This window comes from Delphinapterus leucas, chromosome 20, assembly GCF_059928025.1.
Source record: "Delphinapterus leucas isolate spDelLeu-1000000601 "Yukka" chromosome 20, BTC_Dleu_Yukka2, whole genome shotgun sequence".
Classification (NCBI taxonomy): domain Eukaryota; kingdom Metazoa; phylum Chordata; class Mammalia; order Artiodactyla; family Monodontidae; genus Delphinapterus; species Delphinapterus leucas.
The window spans coordinates 2,981,334-3,005,516 of NC_143148.1; the positions used below are offsets into that span (position 1 = coordinate 2,981,334).

General features: G+C 36.3%; 2 protein-coding genes across 12 annotated transcripts in view; one reads left to right on the forward strand and one right to left on the reverse strand.

Annotated features, from left to right (window-relative positions):
• ZNF583 (zinc finger protein 583) overlaps positions 1 to 21,992 on the forward strand; it is a 40,357-nt gene extending 18,365 nt beyond the window's left edge. For all 3 annotated transcript variants that reach the window (XM_022584967.3, XM_030761173.2, XM_030761171.2), the window contains one exon: positions 1,882 to 21,992. In XM_022584967.3, the coding sequence (XP_022440675.2) occupies positions 1,882 to 3,359 (1,478 nt within the window). In that variant the 3' untranslated portion in view covers positions 3,360 to 21,992. The remainder of the gene's footprint in view (positions 1 to 1,881) is intronic.
• Positions 4,465 to 24,183, reverse strand: part of ZNF667 (zinc finger protein 667) — a 41,608-nt gene continuing 21,889 nt past the window's right edge. For 8 of the 9 annotated variants that reach the window (XM_022584961.3, XM_022584958.3, XM_022584957.3 and 5 more), the window contains one exon: positions 21,346 to 24,090. In XM_022584961.3, coding sequence (XP_022440669.1) covers positions 22,511 to 24,090 — 1,580 coding nt within the window. In that variant the 3' untranslated portion in view covers positions 21,346 to 22,510. Of the gene's footprint in view, positions 4,552 to 5,859; positions 5,956 to 17,480; positions 17,529 to 17,690; positions 17,969 to 19,443; positions 19,588 to 21,345; positions 24,091 to 24,183 lie in introns of those variants that run through there. The other variant, XM_089901970.1, reaches the window with a different exon arrangement.

Sequence of the window (24,183 nt, forward strand, 5' to 3'; positions counted from 1 at the left end):
TGATATCAGTTCAATTTGTAAAATCACTTTGACTACTTTAATAGATCATTTGCATTTCCATATAAATTCTAGGATGAAGTTGAGAATTTCCACCCAGAAAGCCTCCTGGGGTTTTGTTTGGGATTGTGTTGAATCTATGTATCAGTTTGGAGAGAAATGACATCCTAATATCATTTTTTTCAATTCCTGAGTATTGTTTATTTAGCCATTTTTTACAGTCTTAATTTCTCTTAGCAGTGTTTTGTCATATCCAGTGTAGTGGTCTTATATTTATAAGTATTATATTTATATAGCTATATATAAAAATATATTTATATCTAAAATTTTTTTCCCTGAGTCTTTTGTGTTTTTTTCGTGCTCTTATATTAAAAAGACCATTTTCCAATTGTTTGCTGCTAGTATGTAAAAATGTAAATTGATTTAAAAAATTTTTTTACTGAAGTATAGTTCATTTACAATGTTGTTAGACTTTTATATTAACTTTACATCTTTTGACCTTGCTGGATTGATTTAGCAGTTGTTCTAGTAGTTTTGTAAGTTCCTGAGGATTTTCTGCATGAACATTTTTTCTGCAAATAGTTTTATTTCTTCTTTTCTGATCTTTATGTCTTTTTCTTGACTAATTGTAATAGCTAGGACCTCCTGTAAAATGTTGAATAGAATTGGTAAGAGCATATATACTTGCATTGTTGTAAGGGGAAATGTATTCACTCTTTCACTGTTGATGTTACAGATTTTTCATAGATGCCCTTTATCAGCTTGAGGAATTTCCTTTCTGTTCCTGGTTTGCCGAGAATTTTTATAATAAACAGGTGTTGAATTTTTTTTTTTTTTTTTTTTGTGGTATGTGGGCCTCTCACTGTTGTGGCCCCTCCTGTTGCAGAGCACAGGCTCCAGACGTGCAGGCTCAGTGGCCATGACTCACGGGCCCAGCTGCTCCATGGTATGTGGGATCTTCCCAGACTGGGGCACGAACCTGTGTCCCCTGCATCAGCAGGTGGACTCTCAACCACTGTGCCACCAGGGAAGCCCTACAGGTGTTGAATTTAATCTGTTAATGTGGTGAATTACATTGATTTTCATATATTAAACCAACCTTGCATTCGTGGGACAAACTCCACTTGGTTATGATTATGCTTTCATATGTTCCTGGATTTTATTTGCCATAATTTTATATAGGCTTTACATTTATGTTCATGTGCTACATTGCTTTTGTAAATCATAATAGGAATTTTGGTTTTACTATAAATAAGGTGAGAAACCATTGGAAAGTCTTGAACAGAATAATAGGTGATTTGATTTGGGAATGAAAAGGGTAAGGCAAATTAAGGCCAATGGCAGGTTAATAAAACCAAGAAATTTTATACAAAATTACTTCTATATGAAGGCATCTTAGCTTGAGTATCAACTGAAAACTTACATTTGGTTGGAACATATCACACAGAAAATGATACTCAGGAAGACCACTTCCAGGCTGCAAAAGTTTAACCATAGAGTTTTATTTACAGCCTATGGCAATTAATGGTACTGGGAGTTTATTTAGCCACACTGACATGAAATTGGTTTTTTAAAGGTAATGAACTTAGCTTGAATGCAGGATAACTAGCAGCAAGAGAGGAAGGGTGTTTGCAGACTGTTATATTAATATATATATAAAAAGATTATTATGATTTTCTGATAATTACCTTTAGTTATGCATGATTTATTTTCTTAATAAATTTTCCTTCATTCTCATTCTCTATAATCTCATTATTAGACTGCATTTAATAGCTGTTAAATCCTTGAACTTCTTATGTAGTTCGTTCACCAATTTGTGCTTTAGAACTTCTTCTTTTCTAATGCATAAATACAAAAGACATTTGTTTTCTTGGTATCTTTTAGATTGGGAGTATGCATTTAAAAACAATGAATTTTCATCAAAGCAAGTTATTTATGAGGAATCATCCAAAGTAAGGACAATGGGAAGAAGCCATCTTAGTTATAACCTTGACTGCTCCAGTTTGAGAGAAGACTCTAAAAATGAGGACTGGTTTAAGAACCACTTGGGAAGTCAGGAGATACATTCTAGTCAATTGATCATCACTCATAAAGAAATCCTGACTAAAGATCAAAGTAATGAATATACTAAATCTTGGCAAACTTTCCATCAGGATGCAATCTTTGATATAAGGCAGAGTTGTCCCACCAAAGAAAGAATACATAAGCATGAGCCACGAAAGAGAAGCTACCGGAAAAAATCTGTTGAAATGAAACGTAAGAAAGTCTACGTAGAAAAGAAACTTTTGAAATGTAATGAATGTGAGAAGGTTTTCAACCAGAGCTCATCTCTTACTCTTCATCAGAGAATTCACACTGGAGAGAAACCCTATGCATGTGTTGAATGTGGGAAAACCTTCAGCCAGAGTGCGAACTTAGCTCAACATAAGAGAATACATACTGGAGAGAAACCCTATGAATGTAAAGAATGTAGGAAAGCCTTCAGCCAGAATGCCCATCTTGCTCAACATCAGAGAGTTCATACTGGAGAGAAACCTTATCAGTGTAAAGAATGTAAAAAAGCCTTCAGCCAGATTGCACACCTGACTCAACATCAGAGGGTTCATACTGGGGAAAGACCTTTTGAATGTATTGAATGTGGAAAGGCCTTTAGTAATGGCTCATTTCTTGCTCAGCATCAGAGAATTCACACAGGAGAGAAGCCTTATGTATGTAACGTGTGTGGGAAAGCCTTCAGCCATCGAGGATACCTAATTGTACATCAGAGAATTCATACTGGAGAGAGACCCTATGAATGTAAGGAATGTAGGAAAACCTTCAGCCAGTATGCACACCTGGCTCAACATCAGAGAGTTCATACTGGAGAGAAACCTTATGAGTGTAAAGTGTGTAGGAAAGCCTTCAGCCAGATTGCATACCTTGATCAACATCAGAGGGTTCATACTGGAGAGAAGCCCTATGAATGTATCGAATGTGGGAAGGCCTTTAGCAACAGCTCGTCACTTGCACAACATCAGAGAAGTCATACCGGAGAGAAACCTTACATGTGTAAGGAATGCAGGAAAACATTTAGCCAGAATGCAGGCCTTGCTCAACATCAGCGAATTCACACTGGAGAGAAACCTTACGAATGTAACATTTGTGGGAAAGCCTTTAGCTACAGTGGATCTCTTACTCTACATCAAAGAATTCATACTGGGGAAAGACCCTATGAATGTAAGGATTGCAGGAAATCTTTCAGGCAGCGAGCACACCTTGCTCATCATGAGAGAATTCATACCATGGAGTCATTCTTGACTCTTTCCTCCCCCTCACCCTCCATGTCCAGTCAGTTGCCAAGACCTGTAGGTTCTATCTCCTAAATATGCCTTGAATCTGACTCTAATTAATTTCCATTCTATCATCTTTGTCCTCACCCTCCATGTCCAGTCAGTTGCCAAGACCTGTAGGTTCTATCTCCTAAATATGCCTTGAATCTGACTCTAATTAATTTCCATTCTATCATCTTTGTCCAGTACACAATAATCTATTTGACATGGACTATGGAAGTAACTCTCTAATTGATCTCCCTGTGTTTACCATTTCCTGCTAGTAGTGCATATTACAGTCAAACTTGTGTTTAAAAATTTAATATCACTTCTCCATCATTAAAACCCTTCATTGGCATCCCATAGGTCTTAGGTCAAGGCACACATTCCTCAAAATAGCCTAAAAGACCTCCAACCCCCAATACTTTGTTCCAGTCTACATTTCAGAGTCCCATCTCATGTTATCCACCTCATTCTTTGGCTACTTATCAACATTAAGAATTTATAGTGCAGCATCAAATAGATCTGGGTTCCAATTCTTACTCTTACATTTTCTGACCCTCTAGTTTTGGAGAAACCTTTTGTCCCTTCTAAGCTTCAGTCTTTTTATTTATATTATGGAAAATAATAATGGTACTACCTCAAGTTAATGTAAGGATTAAATGAGATAATGCATGTGAACTGCTCAGCAGAGTGCCTAGCATAAAGTAATCACTCAATAAACACTAATGTAAAATAAAAAGGTACTATGAAAAAAGAATATCATCTCAGCAATGATTATCTGCGAAATAACAAAGCAACCCAAAAGACTGTAAAGGTTTTTGATTAGGAACAGCAGTCATTGTTCTAAAGGTGGGTGATAGGGGTATCCAGCACAGGAGAGTTAATGTTGGAGTCCATGATGACAGAGTAAGATGGGGGCTTCTGTTTCAACATGAATACACAGAGATATGATTTTGTTGATAAGAAAAACTAACTTCATTATATAGTCAACAGTTTTAAGAAGCCAGGTGTTAAAAATCACTTGTAATAAGTAAAATTTACTGAGATGTATTCATCATTTGCATTTAAATAAAGGCAATATAGTTTTAAAAGACAGAAAACTTTAAAAGATCAATAACCAAAGAAGAATAGAAAGTAAAATTTAAGTTTAACTCACCTCTCTTAATTCCAGGTAGATGAATTGTATTAAACACATGTCATTTAAATAGAAAAGTTGTTAAGCTTCTAAGCTGTAATTCCAAAACTAGAGGGAAAAGAAACCAAAACTATAGGTCAAAACTCATCAACATGTTTGATTTGATATGCATCAAGTTTCAAATGAATATGAATACCTTTAGATGGACATGTGTTTTCCAGTTCTCCACAGTTCAAACCACTACCTGTTCCCTTACATCTGACTTGTTTTACACTTTATATTACTTCCTGACTCCTGAAGGCTTTGAGCATGCAATCAATGCAGTAACCAGTTCTCTTGTGAACATAAGTACAAAGAAAATAACTAAAGTTTAATGGAGGATTAAAAGAATAGACTTTTTATCCTTCTGTAGGGGAAGACTCAGTACTCTACAGATGTTAATAGGCCCCAAATTAATCTATAGATTTGTTAGTAGGCCTCAAATTAATCTATAGATTCTTTGTACCTGACAAAATAAGGCTTTCTTTTTAAGGCTTGAAACATTGTGTTTGCCAACATACACACATACACATTCACAACATACACACATAAAGGAAATATATAATAAAGGTGATATTTCATGTCAGTGGCTTAACAGTATTGGTAAATGAGATTCGGCTCAAAAAAATTATTTCTGTACAAAACAATCACCTCATTCTTTTATCCAGATGCAAAACAGAGTCATTAGAGGACACCATAACATGCTTTATTATCATGAAGAATGGTCTTCCTAAATACGACATGAGATCCAGAAGCCACACACACAAAGATTCTAGGTTTGACTATATAAGAACTTTAATTAAAGCTTTTATATAGTCAAAGATAGTACAAACGAAAGGTTTTTAAACATTAGAGTTAGAAAAAATCATTAAAATATGTTTAACTTATGAAGTTCGTATACTTAACATAAAAGTGCTTCTACAAGTCATTTAGAAAAATGACACCTCCTCCCCTCATGGGCAAAAGGGTATAAAGAGCCAACAGGTGACTGATGAAAGTGGTAAGTACAGAATCTCACAAGGATCAGAACACGAGTTAAACAAATGAACTACCATCTTTCAATATCAGATTGATAAAATTTGCATTGCAAAAGCAGAGGAGAGGAGGTACTCCTATGTACTGATGAAAGGGTGTATGAATTTGTACAGTATTTCTGAAAGGTAACTTGTCAGCATCAAAATTTTCATTGGGAATCAAGGTTTTCTTTTGCAGTTAAACACAAGTTTATCTTTCCTCCATATCCTATTAAACAGATAAAACAATTTAAAAGGTATCAAAAAAGAGCAGAAGTCATCAGTGGATGAAAGAATCAAATTTTATAAAAGACAAAAGGGAAAAGAGTGGTTATTCATGAAATGTTGCAGAAGAAGCTGTTACCTGAAATGTTGGCATGACAGGGATTTCAGTAAAGGGAGTCAGTCTGTCCAAAGGGTCCCTAGAAAAGTTCATGCTTTGAGTTGGCTTCTGTAGAGGCTGGGTAATAAGGAGACACGATGACAAGACAGTTAATGATTTTTTATGTGAAAGTTATGTTAGTACCCCTGCCAACAGCTTTCCCACTCCACCCTCTCTTCTGTAAGTAAATTGAAACGGATCCTTCCTTCACAGCATTCACAAAAATTAGTTCCAGTTGAATAAAATCCTAAATGTTAAAGTAAATAGTAAAGTATTAGAAGAAAATATAGTACCATATGCTTATGACTTTGCTGTTGGACATATATTCGTAAATTAGACAAAAATGAAAGCCATAATGAAGTTGATTAAATCAAACGTGAGAATGCTTTTAAAAAGACAAAGATAAGAAACAGAATGGGAAAAAATTGTGATATAATACAAAGGGAAAGATGTAAGAGTACCTATAAATAGGTAAAGGACAACCAAGTAAGAATAAAAATGAACAAAGGACAAGAATGTGCAAGTCAGAAGAAATACAGATGGACCATAAATATGAGTCCCTGCTTAACCTTGCTAGTATTGAGAGATGCAAATTTAAGTAATCTACAATAATAAAAAAACTTGGTAGTTGTGTAGAGAAATAAATACTCTCATCAGTGCTAATTTGGAAGCACTGAAGTTTTAAAAATGCTCACTATAACCCCTTTGGAGGCCAGCACAGTACATGAAACTGGGAACAGTCTAAATTTCCATCAATAGAGGCATGACTAGAAATACTAGCACCAGTTTAAAAAAATGGACTTGTAATATTGGTATGGATTTGACTAAAAGACACTGATTGAAAATGGAAAATTTTCAGAATAATAGAGTATTATATATTTAAAATATATTTATAATACATTTATATAACTATGCAAATACTTAGAAAAAGTCCTGAACAGACACATCCAACTGATAAGTGTTTCTTTGGGGGAGGGAACTAGAATTGGACATTCTGGTCAAGAGGGTAGATTTACCATTATCTGTAATGTTTGAAGTTTTAAATAAGAATGTTAAAATTTTAAAAACTTAAACTATGAAAAAATTCAACAAACTCACGGAGAACTAGAGCAGCTAGAGTGAGAGTTGGCAGCCTAAGTTGAAACCTTTTTTGGAATTTGGAGAATTTCCCATCAACTCACCAGCCTTTGCCATGCAGGCAGAGATCCCAGTAAACCTTTTCATTCAGGGAAACAGATCTACAATGAGAATAACCAAAGAACCTCCTGCTATCTACCTAAGATAATCAAACCCTATCATTATTAAGCGTGAACAGACAGCTAAGGATCATCACAGATGAAGAAAAGTACAAGCATAATAAGGACCAAGAGAGAGACTAAACCAGAGTAGGGAAAGTTATATAATGAGAAGAAAATAAAAATTTATGTTAGTCTGAGATTTGAATAGATATTGCACTTTTAAAGCAAATATGGGAAGCTACCAAAAACAGGAATAAGACAGATCCTAAGGATGAAAAAACATTATTGCTGTAATAGAAGGTTTGAAAGAAAATTGTGGAAACTCTTCAAGTTCATAAATTGAAAAGTTAAATGAGAAACAAAAGGGACCTGGAAGTTCAGAAGGTCTAACATCTAATTAATATGAGTTCCAGAAAAAAAATTAATGGAGAAAATATAATAGGAATGTATCAAATAAGTGATTAAGAATCTTTCTAAACTGAAGAAAATTATGAACACTCAGCTAGGACTAGCTCACTCAATGTTGGGCAGGCTGAAGTGGCAAAAAGTACAATTACAATAGAAACAAAAGACACCCAGAAATACGCTTGTGAAATTTCATAATACTAAAGACGAGGCCATCCTAAAAGCTTTCAAAATATGGAAATTTCTCCTGATAAAGAATAATGATCAAGATAGCATTAGCCTTCCCTCTGATGAGCAATATTAGATTGTAGAATACAGAACAGCACCTTCCAACTTGTGAGTTAAAACTGCTTTGAATCTAGAACTTTATACCCAAACAGTAATTAAGCATGAGGCCAAGTACTGATATTTTGTATTACCAGTTTACTTCAGTTTACTCCCACTGTCTTTTAATAGGGTATTGAATGATTAGCTTCAGCAAAATTTGGATGGAAAAGGTAAAAAACAGGAAAGGCTTTAAACAGTGGATCTAACCCAGTTAAGTGGTGCTGAGGCTGAATAGGATGATCAACCCTGCAAGAATCAGACCAAATTACTGGTAGGCTAGATATCCAGGGAGTCAGTGAAGAGGAACTTAAGAATGAAAGGGGTGAGTTACATTAAATAGAATTAATACAAAGTTTGAGGATTTTAGTAATAATGGTGAAGACAAAAGTTCGTCAGAAGGAAAGAAAAACAATTACTGGCTCTGGAAAAAAAAAAAAAGGAGAAGCCATACCAGATATTATGGTCCTAATATAAAGCAAGTCCCCATAAAATGTGACATGACTTTGGAAAATAACTAGAATATGAAAAAAAAGTCCATATGACTGATACAAGGAATAGATTCCTTTAAGTGGGTACTGGGATCATAACATTGGACTTGTAGAGCAGAAAATGTAATCGTCACACATTGCTTGGCTCTGACTCTTCAGAGAATAATATTTACGTGGTGATAACGATCTAATGCTATTTTATTTCCAACTTTAAAATAGACAAATCACTGAAGTCTCTATGTGTATATATATCTACATATCTAATATCTACCTAATAATGTAAAGGCAAAATATAGCTGATATAGACTGGATGGTGGGAGGTTGACAAGGAAATAAGAGCTTGAAGCAAGAATAAGGGGAAATATGCTCACTGTATATAGAGGGGATTCAGGAGATGTCTAAAGGCGATAGAATAAGAAATGTAGGTTAGCTGTATTTCAAGTTAAAACACATCAGAGGAGCTAATATAACTCAGTGGGATGATTTAAATCCTTACCTTTCATAAGAAAGACTGTATAAAGTTGATAAATTTACAAATAAAATTACAACTGTAATCATGATTATGACAGAAACCCAATTCAAGTCAGCTTAGGAGAAAGGTATTTATTAGTTCCTATAACTCAAAGATGTAGAGCATGTATGTTACAGTCTAAGGTAGGCTGCATGTAAGTGTTGAGACTCATCAGAGATTAATAGCTCACAGCTCTGTGTTCAGTTGTTTCATCCTCTGCCAGGTTCTGTCTCTTGGCAGGAAGAAAATGGCATCTGATGATATTACACTTAAAAAATCCTTAGAGCTTTTAATCTCAAAAGCAAGGTGATCTCTTTCTGAGCCTCCATGTCAATCCCTGGGAGGAAAATATAATTTGTTCCAGTTTATGCTATGTGCCCACTCTGGACCAATCACCAGATCCAGGGTAGGGGGTACTCTGGCCAAGCTGGGTCAAGTTCACATACCAGGGGAATTGGATCACTGGATGGCCAATTAACAAAATTCCCATGGGATGGGGGTAGGGTGGAGGGCAGTTGAGAATCAGTTCCCATAAAGAAAACAACAGACCTGAACTGACATATGAGGGCAACACTGACTCACTAAGTGTGTAGATATACCTATCTTTTGCTGCAAAAATACTGTGTGTAATTATAGGGAGCTGCCTCAGCCCCTGTAGCAAGGGTAAGTTAAATTTCCAGGGGTCAACTGGACTCAGTACACAGTTGCTAGTAATTAAGCTATCTTGCCAGACTCCTGAGATGGCTGCACATTGGACAAGGTAACTCCAACAGCAAGAGACTAGGGCTTGGGTGACAAGTGGTTGAGCCTCACCTGCACCATTTACGCCAGGAGACATCAGGGGAGTTCCCTTTAAAGACCTCCAAAGAAGGCTTTCTGCACAGAAGATGTCAGAGACAGCCAACAAAAAGTGAAGCTGTTTACATAAAGGACAGCAGATCTGCTCTACAAAGGGGATTGCCTTCCAGTTTAGAAAAACTCCATTCCCCCCCCACCCCGCCCCTTTTCATGATCTCTATGGAAGAGTAGCAGACTGGTACATTCCCATAAGGAGGCAAATTCAAATGTATGTATGAGGAGCTTTTAAAAATACTAACTTTGAATTTAAAGTGGTGGGACCAAGATATCTCTATCCATTTCTCCTTTCTGAAACCAAGTGAAAGCAACAAGAATAAGAAACAGAAGGAAACTCCATCTTCGATGAAGTAAAGAAACGTCTATAATTCTGAGTCTCAAAATCCACAAGGAAATGCTGCTAAATGTGGTGAGAGTCCTGGGAGAGGAAACTGATGATGCATTGATGAGCACAAAATACCTCCAAAGTAGTGGCATATCTGGAAGGGCAAAAGAAAAGGCACCTCAACTGAAGCCACACAGTATTACTCTGAAAAGTCTGGCTTTAGAAGTCTCCGGAAATTCTGTTTACAATCGCAAAAGAGTGGCAGGGGTGAGGAGCTGGAGTGTTCAAGGAGGAAATACATGGGTTTTGAAGAGGTGATTTATCATCTGACAGAGGAGAGGGAAGCTGCGAATGATGTGCAGGACTGCAAGGTAAATGCTAAATCCTTGCTACTCAACGTGGGGCCTGGACTAGCAGCATCAGCCTCACCTCGTAATTTCTTAGGATTCCAGAACCTTGGGCCTTAACCCGGAGCTAGTAATTCAGAATCTGTATCTTACAAGATGCCCAGGTGATCTGAATACACGGTAATACATGAGAATCACTAGGCTAAAACAAATTTCCTACTAGTCTAGAATACAGGCCTTTGATAAACAGCCAGATCAGGAAGAGCTCTACTCATTCAAAAATGTAGTCTAGTCTTTCAGAGACCCTATGGAATGATAGTAGACTCAGATTTAGAAATTCCTCTTACTAAAATTGAACAGAGTGAGGAAAAAAAACCCCAATATACCACCTTACATCACACACTATGAAAAGTAAAATACAGAATTAACAGAGCCACATTAAAAGAACATGCCAATATCTTTGGCACAGTCTGCCCTCTGGTAAAGTGGCATAATGGAGAAAAAGTAGGCAGAAGAAATTCTGAAAAACTTTACTAATATATCTCAAGATGGGCAAGATGTAGGCAGCACTGGACAAAGGTACATAACATTTCTCTAGGTAACCTTCATTCTAGATAAATACTAGTTTGAACAGGAAAGGCAAGTTGGCAGTATCTATCAAAATATGCCTATCTTTTGATCCAGCAATTTAATTCTCCAAAAATATTGGTAAAAAATTTCAAAAGCATATGTGAAAGACTGTTAATTGCAACCCTGTTTTTAAAAATAAATCCTAGCTCCACAGTGAGGCCTACCCTAACTAAATGCTTATTTGAGATCTGCTGGTGAAGATGGAATTATAGAGAATTGTTTATCCTCCCATCTGAAACAATAAAACACTGGACAAAACATGAAACCTTGGCATTCAAGACATTGGATAACAGGCAATGAAACAGAGACCACTGAAAAATGGGAAACAAATGAGATGAGTACTATGATTTCTCCAGATAACTGCATGGAAAGTTTCCAGGCTGTTGCTTCCCAAAGTTGAGGAAATGAAGCTAAAAGTCATGGAGACTGAGGTGACTGGAGTTCACAGGATGAAGTGCCTGAAAGCTCTTAGAGGAAAAAACCCTAGACATCTGCAGAATTTTTAGCTGAATTTTACCTGAATACTCATCAGAACATGCATGTGAAGAAATTACCTGAAGCAGGGGAAAAAAACTGATAGAACTACAAAAAGAAATAGACAAATCCAAATCTTTAAAGTAAAGACTGTTACAAGAAACGAAGGACACTACATAATGATCAAGGGATCAATCCAAGAAGATATAACAATTGTAAATACATATGTACCCAACATAGGAGCACCTCAATATATAAGGCAAATATTAACAGATATAAAAGGAGAAATCCACAGTAATACAATAATAGTAGGGGACTTTTAACACTCCACTTACATTAATGGATATAAAAAACACACACTTAAGTAACACAGTAGAGCAAATGGTCTTAACTGACACCTATAGAGCAGCAGTCCCCAACCTTTTTGGCACCAGGGACTGGTTTCATGGAAGACAATTTTTCCACAGACTGGGGTTGGCAGGGCGGATGGTTTCGGGATGATTCAAGCACATTTCATTTGTTGTGCACTTTATTTCTATTATTATTATATTGTAATAATATAATGAAATAATTATACAACTCACCATAATGCTGACAGGAGGTGGAGCTCAGGTGGTAATGCGAGCGATGGGGAGTGGCTGTAAATACAGATGAAGCTTCGCTCGCTTGCCTGCTGCTCACCTCCTGCCATGTGGCCTGGTTCCTAACAGGCCACGGACTGGTCGGGGACCCCTGCTATAGAGCATACTATCCAAAAGCAGCAGAATACACATTCTTTTCAAGTGCACATGGAACATTCTCCAGGATAGATCACGTGCTAGGTGGCAAAACAAGCCTCAGTAAATTTAAGAAAATTGAAATCATATCATCTTTTCTGACCACAATGCTATAAGGCTAAAAGTCAACTACGAGAAAAACTGCAAAAAACAGACACGTGTAGGCTGAATAAAATGCTACTGAACAACAAATGGGATCACTGAAGAAATCAAAGAGGAAATCAAAAAATACCTAGAGATGAAAACATGACAATCCAAAACCTATGGGACACCACAAAAGCAGTTCTAAGAGGGAAATCTACAGTGATGCAATCTTGACTCAGAAAACAAGGAAGAGCTCAAAAAACAACCTAACCTTACACATAAAGGAACTAGAGAAAGAAGAACAAACAAAACCTAAAGTTAGTAGAAGGAAAAAAATCATAAAGATTCAGAGCAGAAACAAATGAAATAGAGACTAAAAAAATAGAAAAGATCAATGGAACTAAAAGCTGGTTTTTTGAAGAGATAAATAAAATTGATAAACCTTTAGCCAGGTTCATCAAAAAAAAAAGGGAGAGGGCCCATTTCAATAAAATCAGAGGGCTTCCCTGGTGGCGCAAGTGGTTGAGAGTCCGCCTGCGGATGCAGGGGACACGGGTTCGTGCCCCGGTCCGGGAAGATTCCACATGCCGCGGAGTGGCTGGGCCCGTGAGCCATGGCCGCTGAGCCTGCGCGTCCAGAGCCTGTGCTCTGCAACGGGAGAGGCCACAACAGTGAGAGGCCTGCATACCACAAAACAAATAAATTTGAAAAAATAATAAAATCAGAAATGAAAAAGGAGAAGTTACAACCGAAAACACAGAAATAAAAAGGATCATAAGAGACTACTATGAGCAATTATAGGCCAATAAAATGGACAACCTAGAAGAAATGAACAAATTCTTACAAAGGTACAATCACCCAAGACTGAGACAGGAAGAAACAGAAAATATGAACAGACCAATTGCCAGTACTGAAATTGAATCAGTAATTTAAAAACTCCCAACAAACAAAAGTCCAGGACAAAAAAAAAAAAAAAAGTCCAGGACAAGATGGCTTCACAGGTGAATTCTACCAAACATTTAGAGAAGTTAACAACTATCCTTCTGAAATGATTCCAGAAAACGGTAGAGGAAGGAACATTTCCAAACTCATTCTGTGCAACCACCATCACCCTGACAGCAAAATCTGACAGAGATTTCCTGGTGGTCCAGTAGTTAGGACTCCGTGCTGCCACTGCAGGGGGCCCAGGATCAATCCGTGGTCAGGGAGCTAAGACCCCACAAGCTGTGTGGCGTGGCCAAAAACAAAAAAACAAAAAACTCAAAGATATCACAAAAAAAAGAATTACAGGTCAATATCACTGGTGAACATAGATGCAAAAATCCTCAACAAAATACTAGCAAACCAAATAATAGGTTAAAAGGATCACACAACCAATATCAAGTGGGATTTATCCCAGGGAGGCAAGGATTTTTCAATATCTACAAATCAGTCAATGTGATGATACACAACATTAAAAAACTGGAAAATGAAAACCATATGATCATTACCATAGATGCCGAAGAAGCTTTTGACAATATTCAACATCCATTTATAAAAACTCTCCAGAAAGTGGGCATAGAGGGAACATAACACAATGAAGACCATATATGATAAAGCTAACATCATAATCAATGGTGAAAAGCTGAATGCATTCCCTCTAGGAACAAGACAAGGATGCTCACTCTCACCACTTTTATTCAACATACTTTTGGAAGTCCCAGCCACAGCAAGCCAAGAAGAAAAACAAGAAAAGAAATCCAAATTGGAAAAGAAGAAGTACAACTGTCACTGTTTGCAGATGACATGATACTATACATAGAAAATCATAAAGACACTACCAGAATACTAGAGTTCATCAATAAATTCAGTAAATTTGCAGGATATAAAATTAATATATAGAAATCTGTTGAATTTCTATACACTAACTACAAAATATCAGAAAGAAAAATTAAGGAAACAATTCCATTTGCCACTGCATTAAAAAGAATAAAATTCTGAGGAATAAACCTATCCAAGAGAGCAAAAGACCTGTATAAGACTGATGAAAGAAGCTGAAGACAATACAAACAGATGGAAAGATACACAGTGTTCTTGGATTGGAAGAATCAAGATTGTTAAAATGACCATACTACTGAAGGCAATCTACAGATCAATTGCAATTCCTACCAAATTACCAATGGCATTTTTCACAGAACTAGAACAAAAAAACTTTTAATTTGTATGGAAACACAAAAGACTCCTAGTAGCAAAAGCAATCTTAAGAAAGAATGGAGCTGGAGGAATCACACTCCCTGACTTCAGACTATAATACATAGCGACAGTAATCAAAACAGTACAGTACTGACACAAAATCAGACAGATCAATGGAACAAGGACAGAAAGCCCAGAAATAAACCCACACTCTTATGGTCAATTAACCTACGACAAAGGAGGCAAGAATATAAAATGGAGGGCTTCCCTGGTGGTGCAGCGGTTAAGAATCCGCCTGCCAATGCAGGGGACATGGGTTCAAGCCCTGGTCTGGGAAGATCCCACACACCGCGGAGCAACTAAGCCCATGCGCCACAACTACTGAGCCTACGCTCTAGAGCCCACGAGCCACAACTACTGAGCCCACGTGCCTAGAGCCCTGCTCCGCAACAAGACAAGCCACCACAGTGAGAAGCCTGCATACTACAACAAAGAGTAGGCCCCGCTCGTCACGACTAGAGAAAGCCCATGCACAGCAACAAAGACCCAAAACATAAATTAAAAAAAAAAAAAAAAAATATATATATATATATAATGGAGAAAAGACAGTACCTTCAATAATAAGTGCTGGGAAAACTGGACAGCTACATGTAAAAGAATGAAATTAGAACATTCTATAACACCATATACAAAAATCAACTCAAAATGGATTAAATACCTAAACGTAAGACTGGATACTATAAAGCTCCTAGAGGAAAACATAAGCAGAACACTCTTTGACATAAATTGTAGCAATATTTTTTTGGATCCTTCTCCTAAAGTAACGGAAATAAAAGCAAAAATAAACAAACTGGACCTAATTAAGCTTAAAAGTTTCTGAATACAAAAGAAACCATGAACAGAACAAAAGACAACCTAGGGAATGGGAGAAAATATTTGCAAATGAGGCAACCACAAGGGATTAATTTCCAAAATATACAAACAGCTCAGAATCAAAAAACAAATAACCCAATTTAAAAAAATTTAAAAAATGGACAGAAGACCTAAACAGACATTTCTCCAAAAAAGATATACAGATAGCCAACAGGCACATGAAAAGATGCTTCACATTGCTAATCAGTAGAGAAATGCAAATCAAAACTACAATGAGGTATCACCTCACACCAGTCAGAATGGCCATCATCAAAAAGTCCACAAATAATAAATGCTGGAGAGGGTGTGGGAAAAAGGGAACCCTCCTACACTGTTGGTGGGAATGTAAATTGGTACAGCCACTATGGAGAACAGTAAGGAGGTTCCTTAAAACACTAAACATAGAGTTACCATATGATCCTGCAATCCAACTCCTGGGCATATATCCAGAGAAAATTATAATTTGAAATGATACATGCACGACAATGTTCACTGCAGCACTATTTACAATAGCTAAGACATGGAAACAACCTAAATGTCCCTCAAAAGATGAATGGATAAAAAAGATGTGGTATATATGTACAATGGAATACTACTCAGCCATAAAAAAATAAAATAATGCCATTTGCAGCAACATGGAGGACCCAGAGATTATATTAAGTGAAGTAAGTCAGACAGAGAAAGACAGATATCAAATGATATTGCTTATATGTGGAATCTAAAAAAAATGATACTGATACAAATGAACTTATTTACAAAACAGCAATAGACTCACAGATACAGAAAACAAACTATGGTTACAAAAGGGGAAAGGTGGGGGGAGGGAATAAATTAGGAGCTTGGGATTAAGAGATACACACTATTATATATAAAATAAACAACAATGACCTACTGTATAGCACAGGAAACTATATTCAATATCTTGTAATAACCTATAATGAAAAAGAATCTGAAAAACATATATATATATATATACACACACATATATATATATATAAAAGTAAATCACTCCACTGTACATCTGAAACTAACACAACACTGTAAATCAACTATACTTCAATTTAAAAAAATTGACAAATCCACAATTATAATAGATTTTGACATGCATCTCCCGAAGAACAAGTTGACTGAAAATCAGTAAGGGCACTGAAGACTTGCACAACACCATCAGCCAACTTGATCTAGTTGACATTTAAAAAACACTCCACCCAAGAACAGTAGAATATGCATTCTTTTTAAATGCACCCAGAACATTTACCAAGATAGACAATATTCCGGGCCTTAAAACACATCTCAATAAATTTAAAAGGATTCAATTCATACAAAATGTTTTCTAACTAGAATGGATTAAGTTAGAAATCAATAATAGAAAGATAATTGTAAAATCCCCCAAATATTTGGATCTAAATAGCACAATTTTTAGTAACCCATGGGTTAAAAGAGAAATCAAAAGGCAAAACAGAAAGTATTTTTAATTGAATGAAACTTGTAACACAGCATATCAAAATATGTGGAATGCAGCTAACACATTACTTAGAAGGAAACATAATATTACTAAGTTGGAAAATAAAACTCTCAAATCAATGACTTCAATTTCCACCTTAACAAATTAGAAAATGAAGAGCAATGAAACCCAGTTACCATAAAAATGGAAATAAAGAAATCAGTAGGAAACAGAAAAGACAAAAGCAGGTCAATAAAACCAATACATCTTCAGACAATATGGAAAAAAAAAGAGATAACATACAAGTTACCAATATCTGGAATGGCAGAGATGACATCACCACAGTTATTAAACAGATAAGGGAATATTGGGAACTTTATGTAAATAAATTTAACCACTTAGATAAAATGGAAAAATTTTCTTGAAAGAACCAAACTGCCAACCTTACTCAAGAAGAAATAGATAATTCTTCAACTTATTCCTGGTTTATCCTTTGTCAAGTGCTTTTTATAAAGGAATGTTTGATTTCTTGATATATCTGCCACAATTAGTAACACCCAGTTTCCCACAGCAAATTTTATAACCTTCATGAAATAAACACAAAGTGAAACTCACCTTTTGGGATCTTAAATAATGAAGCAGGCAAGGTAGATGAGCTTTTGTCTGTCAACAAAAAGATCATTAACTTTAAATTCATAGTCAAGAAGTGTCAAAAGCAGAATTAATGACCATGGAACATAAACTGAAAAACTTGTATCTTGCAAACGAATTTGAGGAAATACAGGACTGGTCAATTAAAAAAATAGGATTGAGTGTACAGTCTACCTTGGCTTTTTCCAAATAGCTGCTTGTTCTCTTCTAAATGACTCAAAGTTCATTCCATTTTCCGGCAATGTGGCAGGAGTACTGGGAATCAAACATACTGGGGCAGTAAGAAATGACTGAGGCGAACTCGGCACGAGGTCATCGAGCAGATGCCCACAGGATGTAGGTTCCGTGTCATGTGGTGCCAGCAGTGGAGGAAAAGGCGGGCTTGCTCCTCGAGGTGGCGGGGCCCGAGGGGGGTGGCCCGAGATGCAGCCAAAGCAGTGGAGGGGTCTGCACTTTAAGAAGTTAAATTACATGTCAAGTTCTTGACTTTAAAATCAGGTGGGAAATTGGGGGCTTTCTCATTTCTAACCTGTTACATCTGCCTGAATTGCCTGCATTTCTGCATATGTATCTGAGAAAGAAGAAACTGCTGAAGAAAAACCCACACGTTTGAAGATTAAATTATTTGATGCTTATTAGCCAATTTCTGAATTCTTATGTATTTCCAGGAGTGTGTGACATACCAGAAAACGGCACAGAAAGTATCACATAATGAGTCTTTCCCATCATGATTTAAATCCCAGCATTTTCAGTTACTTCTGTGATTCCTCTGTACTCATTACAGTTGACCCCAAATCACTTGGGTCTGAACTGCGTAGGTCCATTTATTCAATAGTAAATTTAATTCTGTATCTATTAAAAAAGTGGAATTTGTAATTTAAACCTTCCAAATATTTTCAGATACCATGCTGTTATTGCTAGTTTAGTTCTGTATGAACAGGGAATATACTTTATGTAACGAAATTTTAAAAATTTATTAAGATTTGTTTTACGGTCTCTCTTGGTGAAATGTTCCATGTGGAAAGAACATTTGGAAGACTTGGAAAGAAAGCATATTCTACTCTTGTGGAGTGGAATGTTTTATAAAGGTCAACTCATTAATTTGGTTGATCATGTTGTTCAGTTTTATATTCTTACAGATTTTCTACTTGTTCTATCAATGACTGAGAGAGAAGTGGTGAAGTTTCTAATGATAATTGTAGACTATTTACACTTTCTTTTTTCCTTTGTGAAATTTGCACCTCTGTAGTTTGATGCATATACGTTTAGGATTGTTATGTTTACCTAGAAAATTTATTGTTATGTAGTGTTTGTCTTTTTCCCTGATTATATTCCTTACTCTGAAGTCTACTTCATCTGATATTAAAAATGAATTCAGCTTCCTTTTTACCAATGCTTGCATGATCTCTCTTTCCCCACTACTTAACTTTTACCTATGCCTTTAAAGTGACTTTCTGCTAGACAGCATATAGCTGTGTCCTGCGTTTTCATTCAATCTTATAATCTGTCTTTTAACTGGTGTGTTTTGACCATTTATATTTGATGCAATTTTTTATATATTTGGATTAAAACCCATCCATCCTCTTAACTATTTTCTAATTGTTCTGCCTATTCTTTGGTTTTTGTTCTCTTTCTGCCTTCTATTGGGTTAACTGAGGATTTTTAATTATTCCATTTTATTCTGTTAACTGCTTACATCTCTTTAAAATGTTTTAGAGGTTATTGTAAGATTACAATATGTCTTTAACTAACCAGAATATATCTTCAAGTAATGTAACATTAACAAGTAAAGATATTACACAATATATTTCTTAATTTCTCCCTCACATCCTTTGTGCTTCTGTCATCTATTTACACTGATATATGCTATAGCATACTGTTTTAGACAGCTTTTAGGTAGATAAGTTTTAAAAAAAAACTATCTTACCTTCATTTATTCCATTTCCAGATCTCTTTCTTTGTGCATCTCCTTCTGTTTAAAGAACTGTTAAATGAAGTTAGAGTAGGGTCTTCTGGCAATGTATTTTCTGTTTTTTCCTCCTCTGAGAAAGTCTTCATTTCTCTATCAATTCTGAAAGACATTTTCATGAAAAATTTCATAAAGACAGTTTTTTCCCCCTTTTGTTCCTACGTAACGTCTTTTTAAAAAAAATCTTTCCTTGTATTCTTTGAAGCTTTATAGATTTTTGTTCTGGTGTCATTATCTATTGTTTATTCAAATATTTCTTCCCACCCAATTTCTCTATTCCTTCCAGGAATCCAATTCTGCATGTGTCGGACCAATAGATCTTTTCCCACAGCTCTTGCACGATTTGTTCTGTGACCCCTGCCCTCCTCTGTGTTTCAGCTTGGCTATTCTTATTGACTTACCTTCAAGTTGACTTCTTTCCTTGGCTATGTCAAGTATACCTTTGAGCCTGTTGAAGGTATTGTTCCCACCTCTTTATTGTGTTCATTTCAGTATTTCCATTTGATTCTCATAGTTCCATCTCTGATCAAATGACCCATCTAATTTGCCTGTTGTACACTTTTTTCATTAGAGCCTTTAACATATTATTTAAAATTCTGTGTGAGTTAGTCTGGGTCTAGTTCTTGACTGCTTTGTCTTTTGGTGGGTGGTGACTTTTCTTGCATTTTTGTATGTCTTGTAAATTTTTATTTTTTGGCCCAAACCCAGGTATCTCATGTAGGACAGTAGAAACAGAGGTAAACAGATTTAAGCCCTAGAAACGGTCATGTCATTCCTTCTGTTATTCCCTTCATGTAGGTTTTCATTAATATAGTTAAAAATTGGACTAGGTTTAAGGTTGCTCCTTGCTGTGGTTACCCTAAGTTCATCACAGCCTTCAAAATTCACTAGTGATTCCTTAGAGGGCATGTTTTCCATGGGTTAATCTCAGTGTCTGTGTGACCTTCAAATTTCAGTGTTCTCTTTGGATTATGCCTTAGAGACAGGCCAGCTAAACTAAGATGTTTTCATTCATTCATTCATTCAATATTATTGAGTACTTACTACTTCCTATGTGTCAGTCACTGTACTAAATGCTGGAACTTGTAACTCCCCTAATACTCCACAACCCTCTGCCTTTAGTTTGTACCTCTGTACTTTCTCTTGCCTTCAATAGCCTCCCAACTTTTCTGTGCCTAGTAAATATCTATTCTCCCTTTAATACTATCGCTGTCTCCAAGTGATCCATCACCATGGAGTTCATCATCCTCTATATTACCTGTGTACCTTATATGCTTCCATATTTAAATATCCTGTATTCCCTAAACTGTAAATGCCTGCAGACAAGAACAGTGTCTTATTAGTACATATTAGGTTTGTGACCATTATTTTGGAACCAACCTCTATGGCAGACTGACAGAGGACTTAACAAAGTAGAGGGGTGTGTGTATAGGATAGGGAGAAAAAACATGCCCCTCCGTGAGCCTTCTCTATGCTGTTTGCTCATCCATTTGCTTGAAGTGTTGATTTTTTATGCTGATCTTGCAGACTGATATGACAAGTTTAAATGGAAAATTGTTCTATTATCCTACATGCATGCTCCCTTCACAAATCCAGTTGTCGTCTTCTCAGCTGTGGTCAAAGTTAGAGGGACCTAATCTATGTGGTCAAACATTTCACAAAGTTGTCTTAGATATAGGTGCTTTCAAAAGTAGCTTTTGCAACAGAAAAACGCACACAGAAGAGTCCAACTGTATATAACCTAATTCCAAAAAAGAATTCTGATTTTATTTCTTACACATTTTGCACAAACTGGAAAGCAGCATTGAAAACTATTATATATATGGTGAACAGCTGACATGAAAGAGCCTGGCACATAAATGCAGGGTTTTTCCCATGTATTAGTCAGTTTAGGTTGCCATAACAAAATACCATAGACTGGGTGATGTAAACAAAATTTGTTTCTCACAGTTTGGGAGGCTGAAAGTCTGAGATCAGGATGCCACAAGGTTGGATACTGGTGAGGGCTAGTTTCTTGGCTTGCAGATAGCCACCTTCTTGCTGTGTCCTCACATGGCAGAGGTCTCTGGTGTCTCTTCTTTAAAAACACTAATCCTATTATGAGGGCCCCACCCTCATGACCTCATCTAACCCTTATTATCTCCCAAAGGCCTCAATTCCAAATACAATCACATTGGGGATTAGGGTTTTAACAAACGAATTTTGGGAGGACACATTCAGTCCATGACATCCCATTCTCCACCAATCACTTGTACACCAGTGTTTTCACATGAAAATACCAATGTTTATTCATATAAATATAAATTCATTTTCAAACAAAACAATAACAAATGATTTCTCCTTGTTCTGAAGTTCCTCATTCTTCAATACATCCTGTTTTTTTTTTCATTAGCTTGTCCCAGGCTTGTTAGATTTTTCACACCATTAAGATCATATGTCTTCATATCCATAGAGACAGTATGGTAATGACTCTATTGCTTCACACAATTATGAGTGCTATCTTTACTCAATCTTCTTTATTCTCAACCAGAAGTTTCTGCCAGCTGAAAATGGCACCCTGGTTTGTGAGGAAATCCCTTCTGTGTGATACTTCTAGTTCTAAGGGACAAACTCAAACTCTTTCTTCATGTTACCTTAAATCAGGCTCACAGCTCCATCCAGAAAAATGGATTTACAATTCACTTTGTTGTACATAACCAATGAAATAGCTTTAAAATTACATTGGAAATAAAGTACCAGTTATTTTTATCAAATGAAGAATGCTCTTCATTAAAAATGACTGATCCAATCATCTGAGCTTGCTATTTTGAAACAAAGACCTATGGTAAAGTCACTGCCTCAGTTGATTTCAAATACTCAGGTCAAAATCACCAATGACTTTTGCTCTTTGGGTTTCAAAGTGGGACACACCATCACACTGTCCCATTTTTACACAATTTATGTTATAGACAAATGCATTTTCCCATGCCTGTGTCTCTGCTACTTTGCTAGCCTCCCTCTTAGCTTTTACATATTTAAAACAATCTTAAGCCTTTTCCTCAGAATGTGTATTCTGATGTCGAATCAAGGATGAGCTCCGACTATATGCCTTCCCACATTTACTACACTCATAGGGTTTCTCTGAAGAATGACTTCTCTGGTGCCGAATAAGATCTGAGCCACTGCTAAATGCCTTCCCACATTCGTTACACTCATAGGGTTTCTCTCCAGTATGACTTCTTTCATGTAGAATAAGGGATGTACGCTGGCTAAAGGCCTTCCCACACGTTTTGCATGTATATGGTTTCTCTCCAGTGTGAATTCTTTCATGTTGGGCGAGGTGTGCACTCTGACTGAAGGCCTTCCCACACTGATCACATTCATAGGGTCTATCTTCAGTATGAATTCTCTTATGTCGAGTAAGAGATATTCGGTGACTGAAGGCTTTCCCACATTCCTCACACTGATAGGGTTTTTCTCCAGTATGGATTCTCTGATGTTCAATAAGAAATGATTGGCGGCCAAAAACTTTACTACATTTATTGCATTTGAAAGGTTTCTCTTCAGAATGAATGTTTTGATGTATTTTAAGGTTGGCAATGCCAGAAAACATCTTCCCGCATTCCTTACATTCAAACAGTTTCTTTTTCTTTGTATGAACTTTCTGATGTTGAATAAGGGATGAATGCCGGTTGCAGACCTTCTCACATTTATTACATCTGTATAGTTTCTCTCTATTATGAATTCTTACATGTAGAGTAAAGGTTGAAAGCCGCATGAAGATCTTCTCACATTTATCACATTTGTAGGGTTTCTTTGAAGTGTGAATTCTCTGATGAAGCATAATGGATGAAATCCTATTAAAGAATTTCCCACATTTTCTGCATTTATAAGGATTCTCTACATGGTGACTTCGCTGCTGTAAACTCTGACTTAAGGCCTTCTCACTTTCATGGGTTTTCTCTCCAGTATGAATTCTTTTATGTATAACAAGGACGGATTTCTTACTGAAGCCTCTCCCACATTCATTGCATTTATGTATTTTCTTTCCATTGTGAATTTTCTTATGAAGTAAAAAAGATGACATTCGAATGAAGGCTTTCTCACATTTTCTGCACTGGTAGACATTTTGGACAAGGTGGATGTTCTGATGTATACTGAGAGATTGGCATTGACTCAAGGCCTTCCCACAGTCAAAGATTTCCTTTTCATCGTGACTTCTCCCATGTAAAATAAGGGTTGTTCTTTGAATGAAGCTTTCCCCACATTTATCACATTCATAGCTTTTCCTTCCATTGTGAATTTTCTGATGAAGAATAAGGGATGAGATCTGTCTGAAAGCTTTTCTACAATTACTGCATTCATAAGGCTTCTCTCTAGTATGAGAGTTCTGATGAAGTTTAAGAGATAAGCTTTGACTAAAGAATTTCCCACAGTCGTTACATTTTAGAGATTTCTTCTTTGAATGCACTTTCTTGGGTTTTATTAGGACTGAATTTTTCTTGCAGCCTCTCCTTCCTGTGGGAACTTTTTGTGGTGCAGAAACTGCTTTCTGATAGATGCTTTGCCCAGATTTGTTGCACTGATATGGAGATAACTTCTTGGTCTCACATTTAGACCCTAAGTCTGAAAGACATCAAGAAATTCAATTTGTTTTCCTGTGCTAGAAAAATAAAGCTATTTGCAATCATTATCATAATAACAATGATAATCAGAATA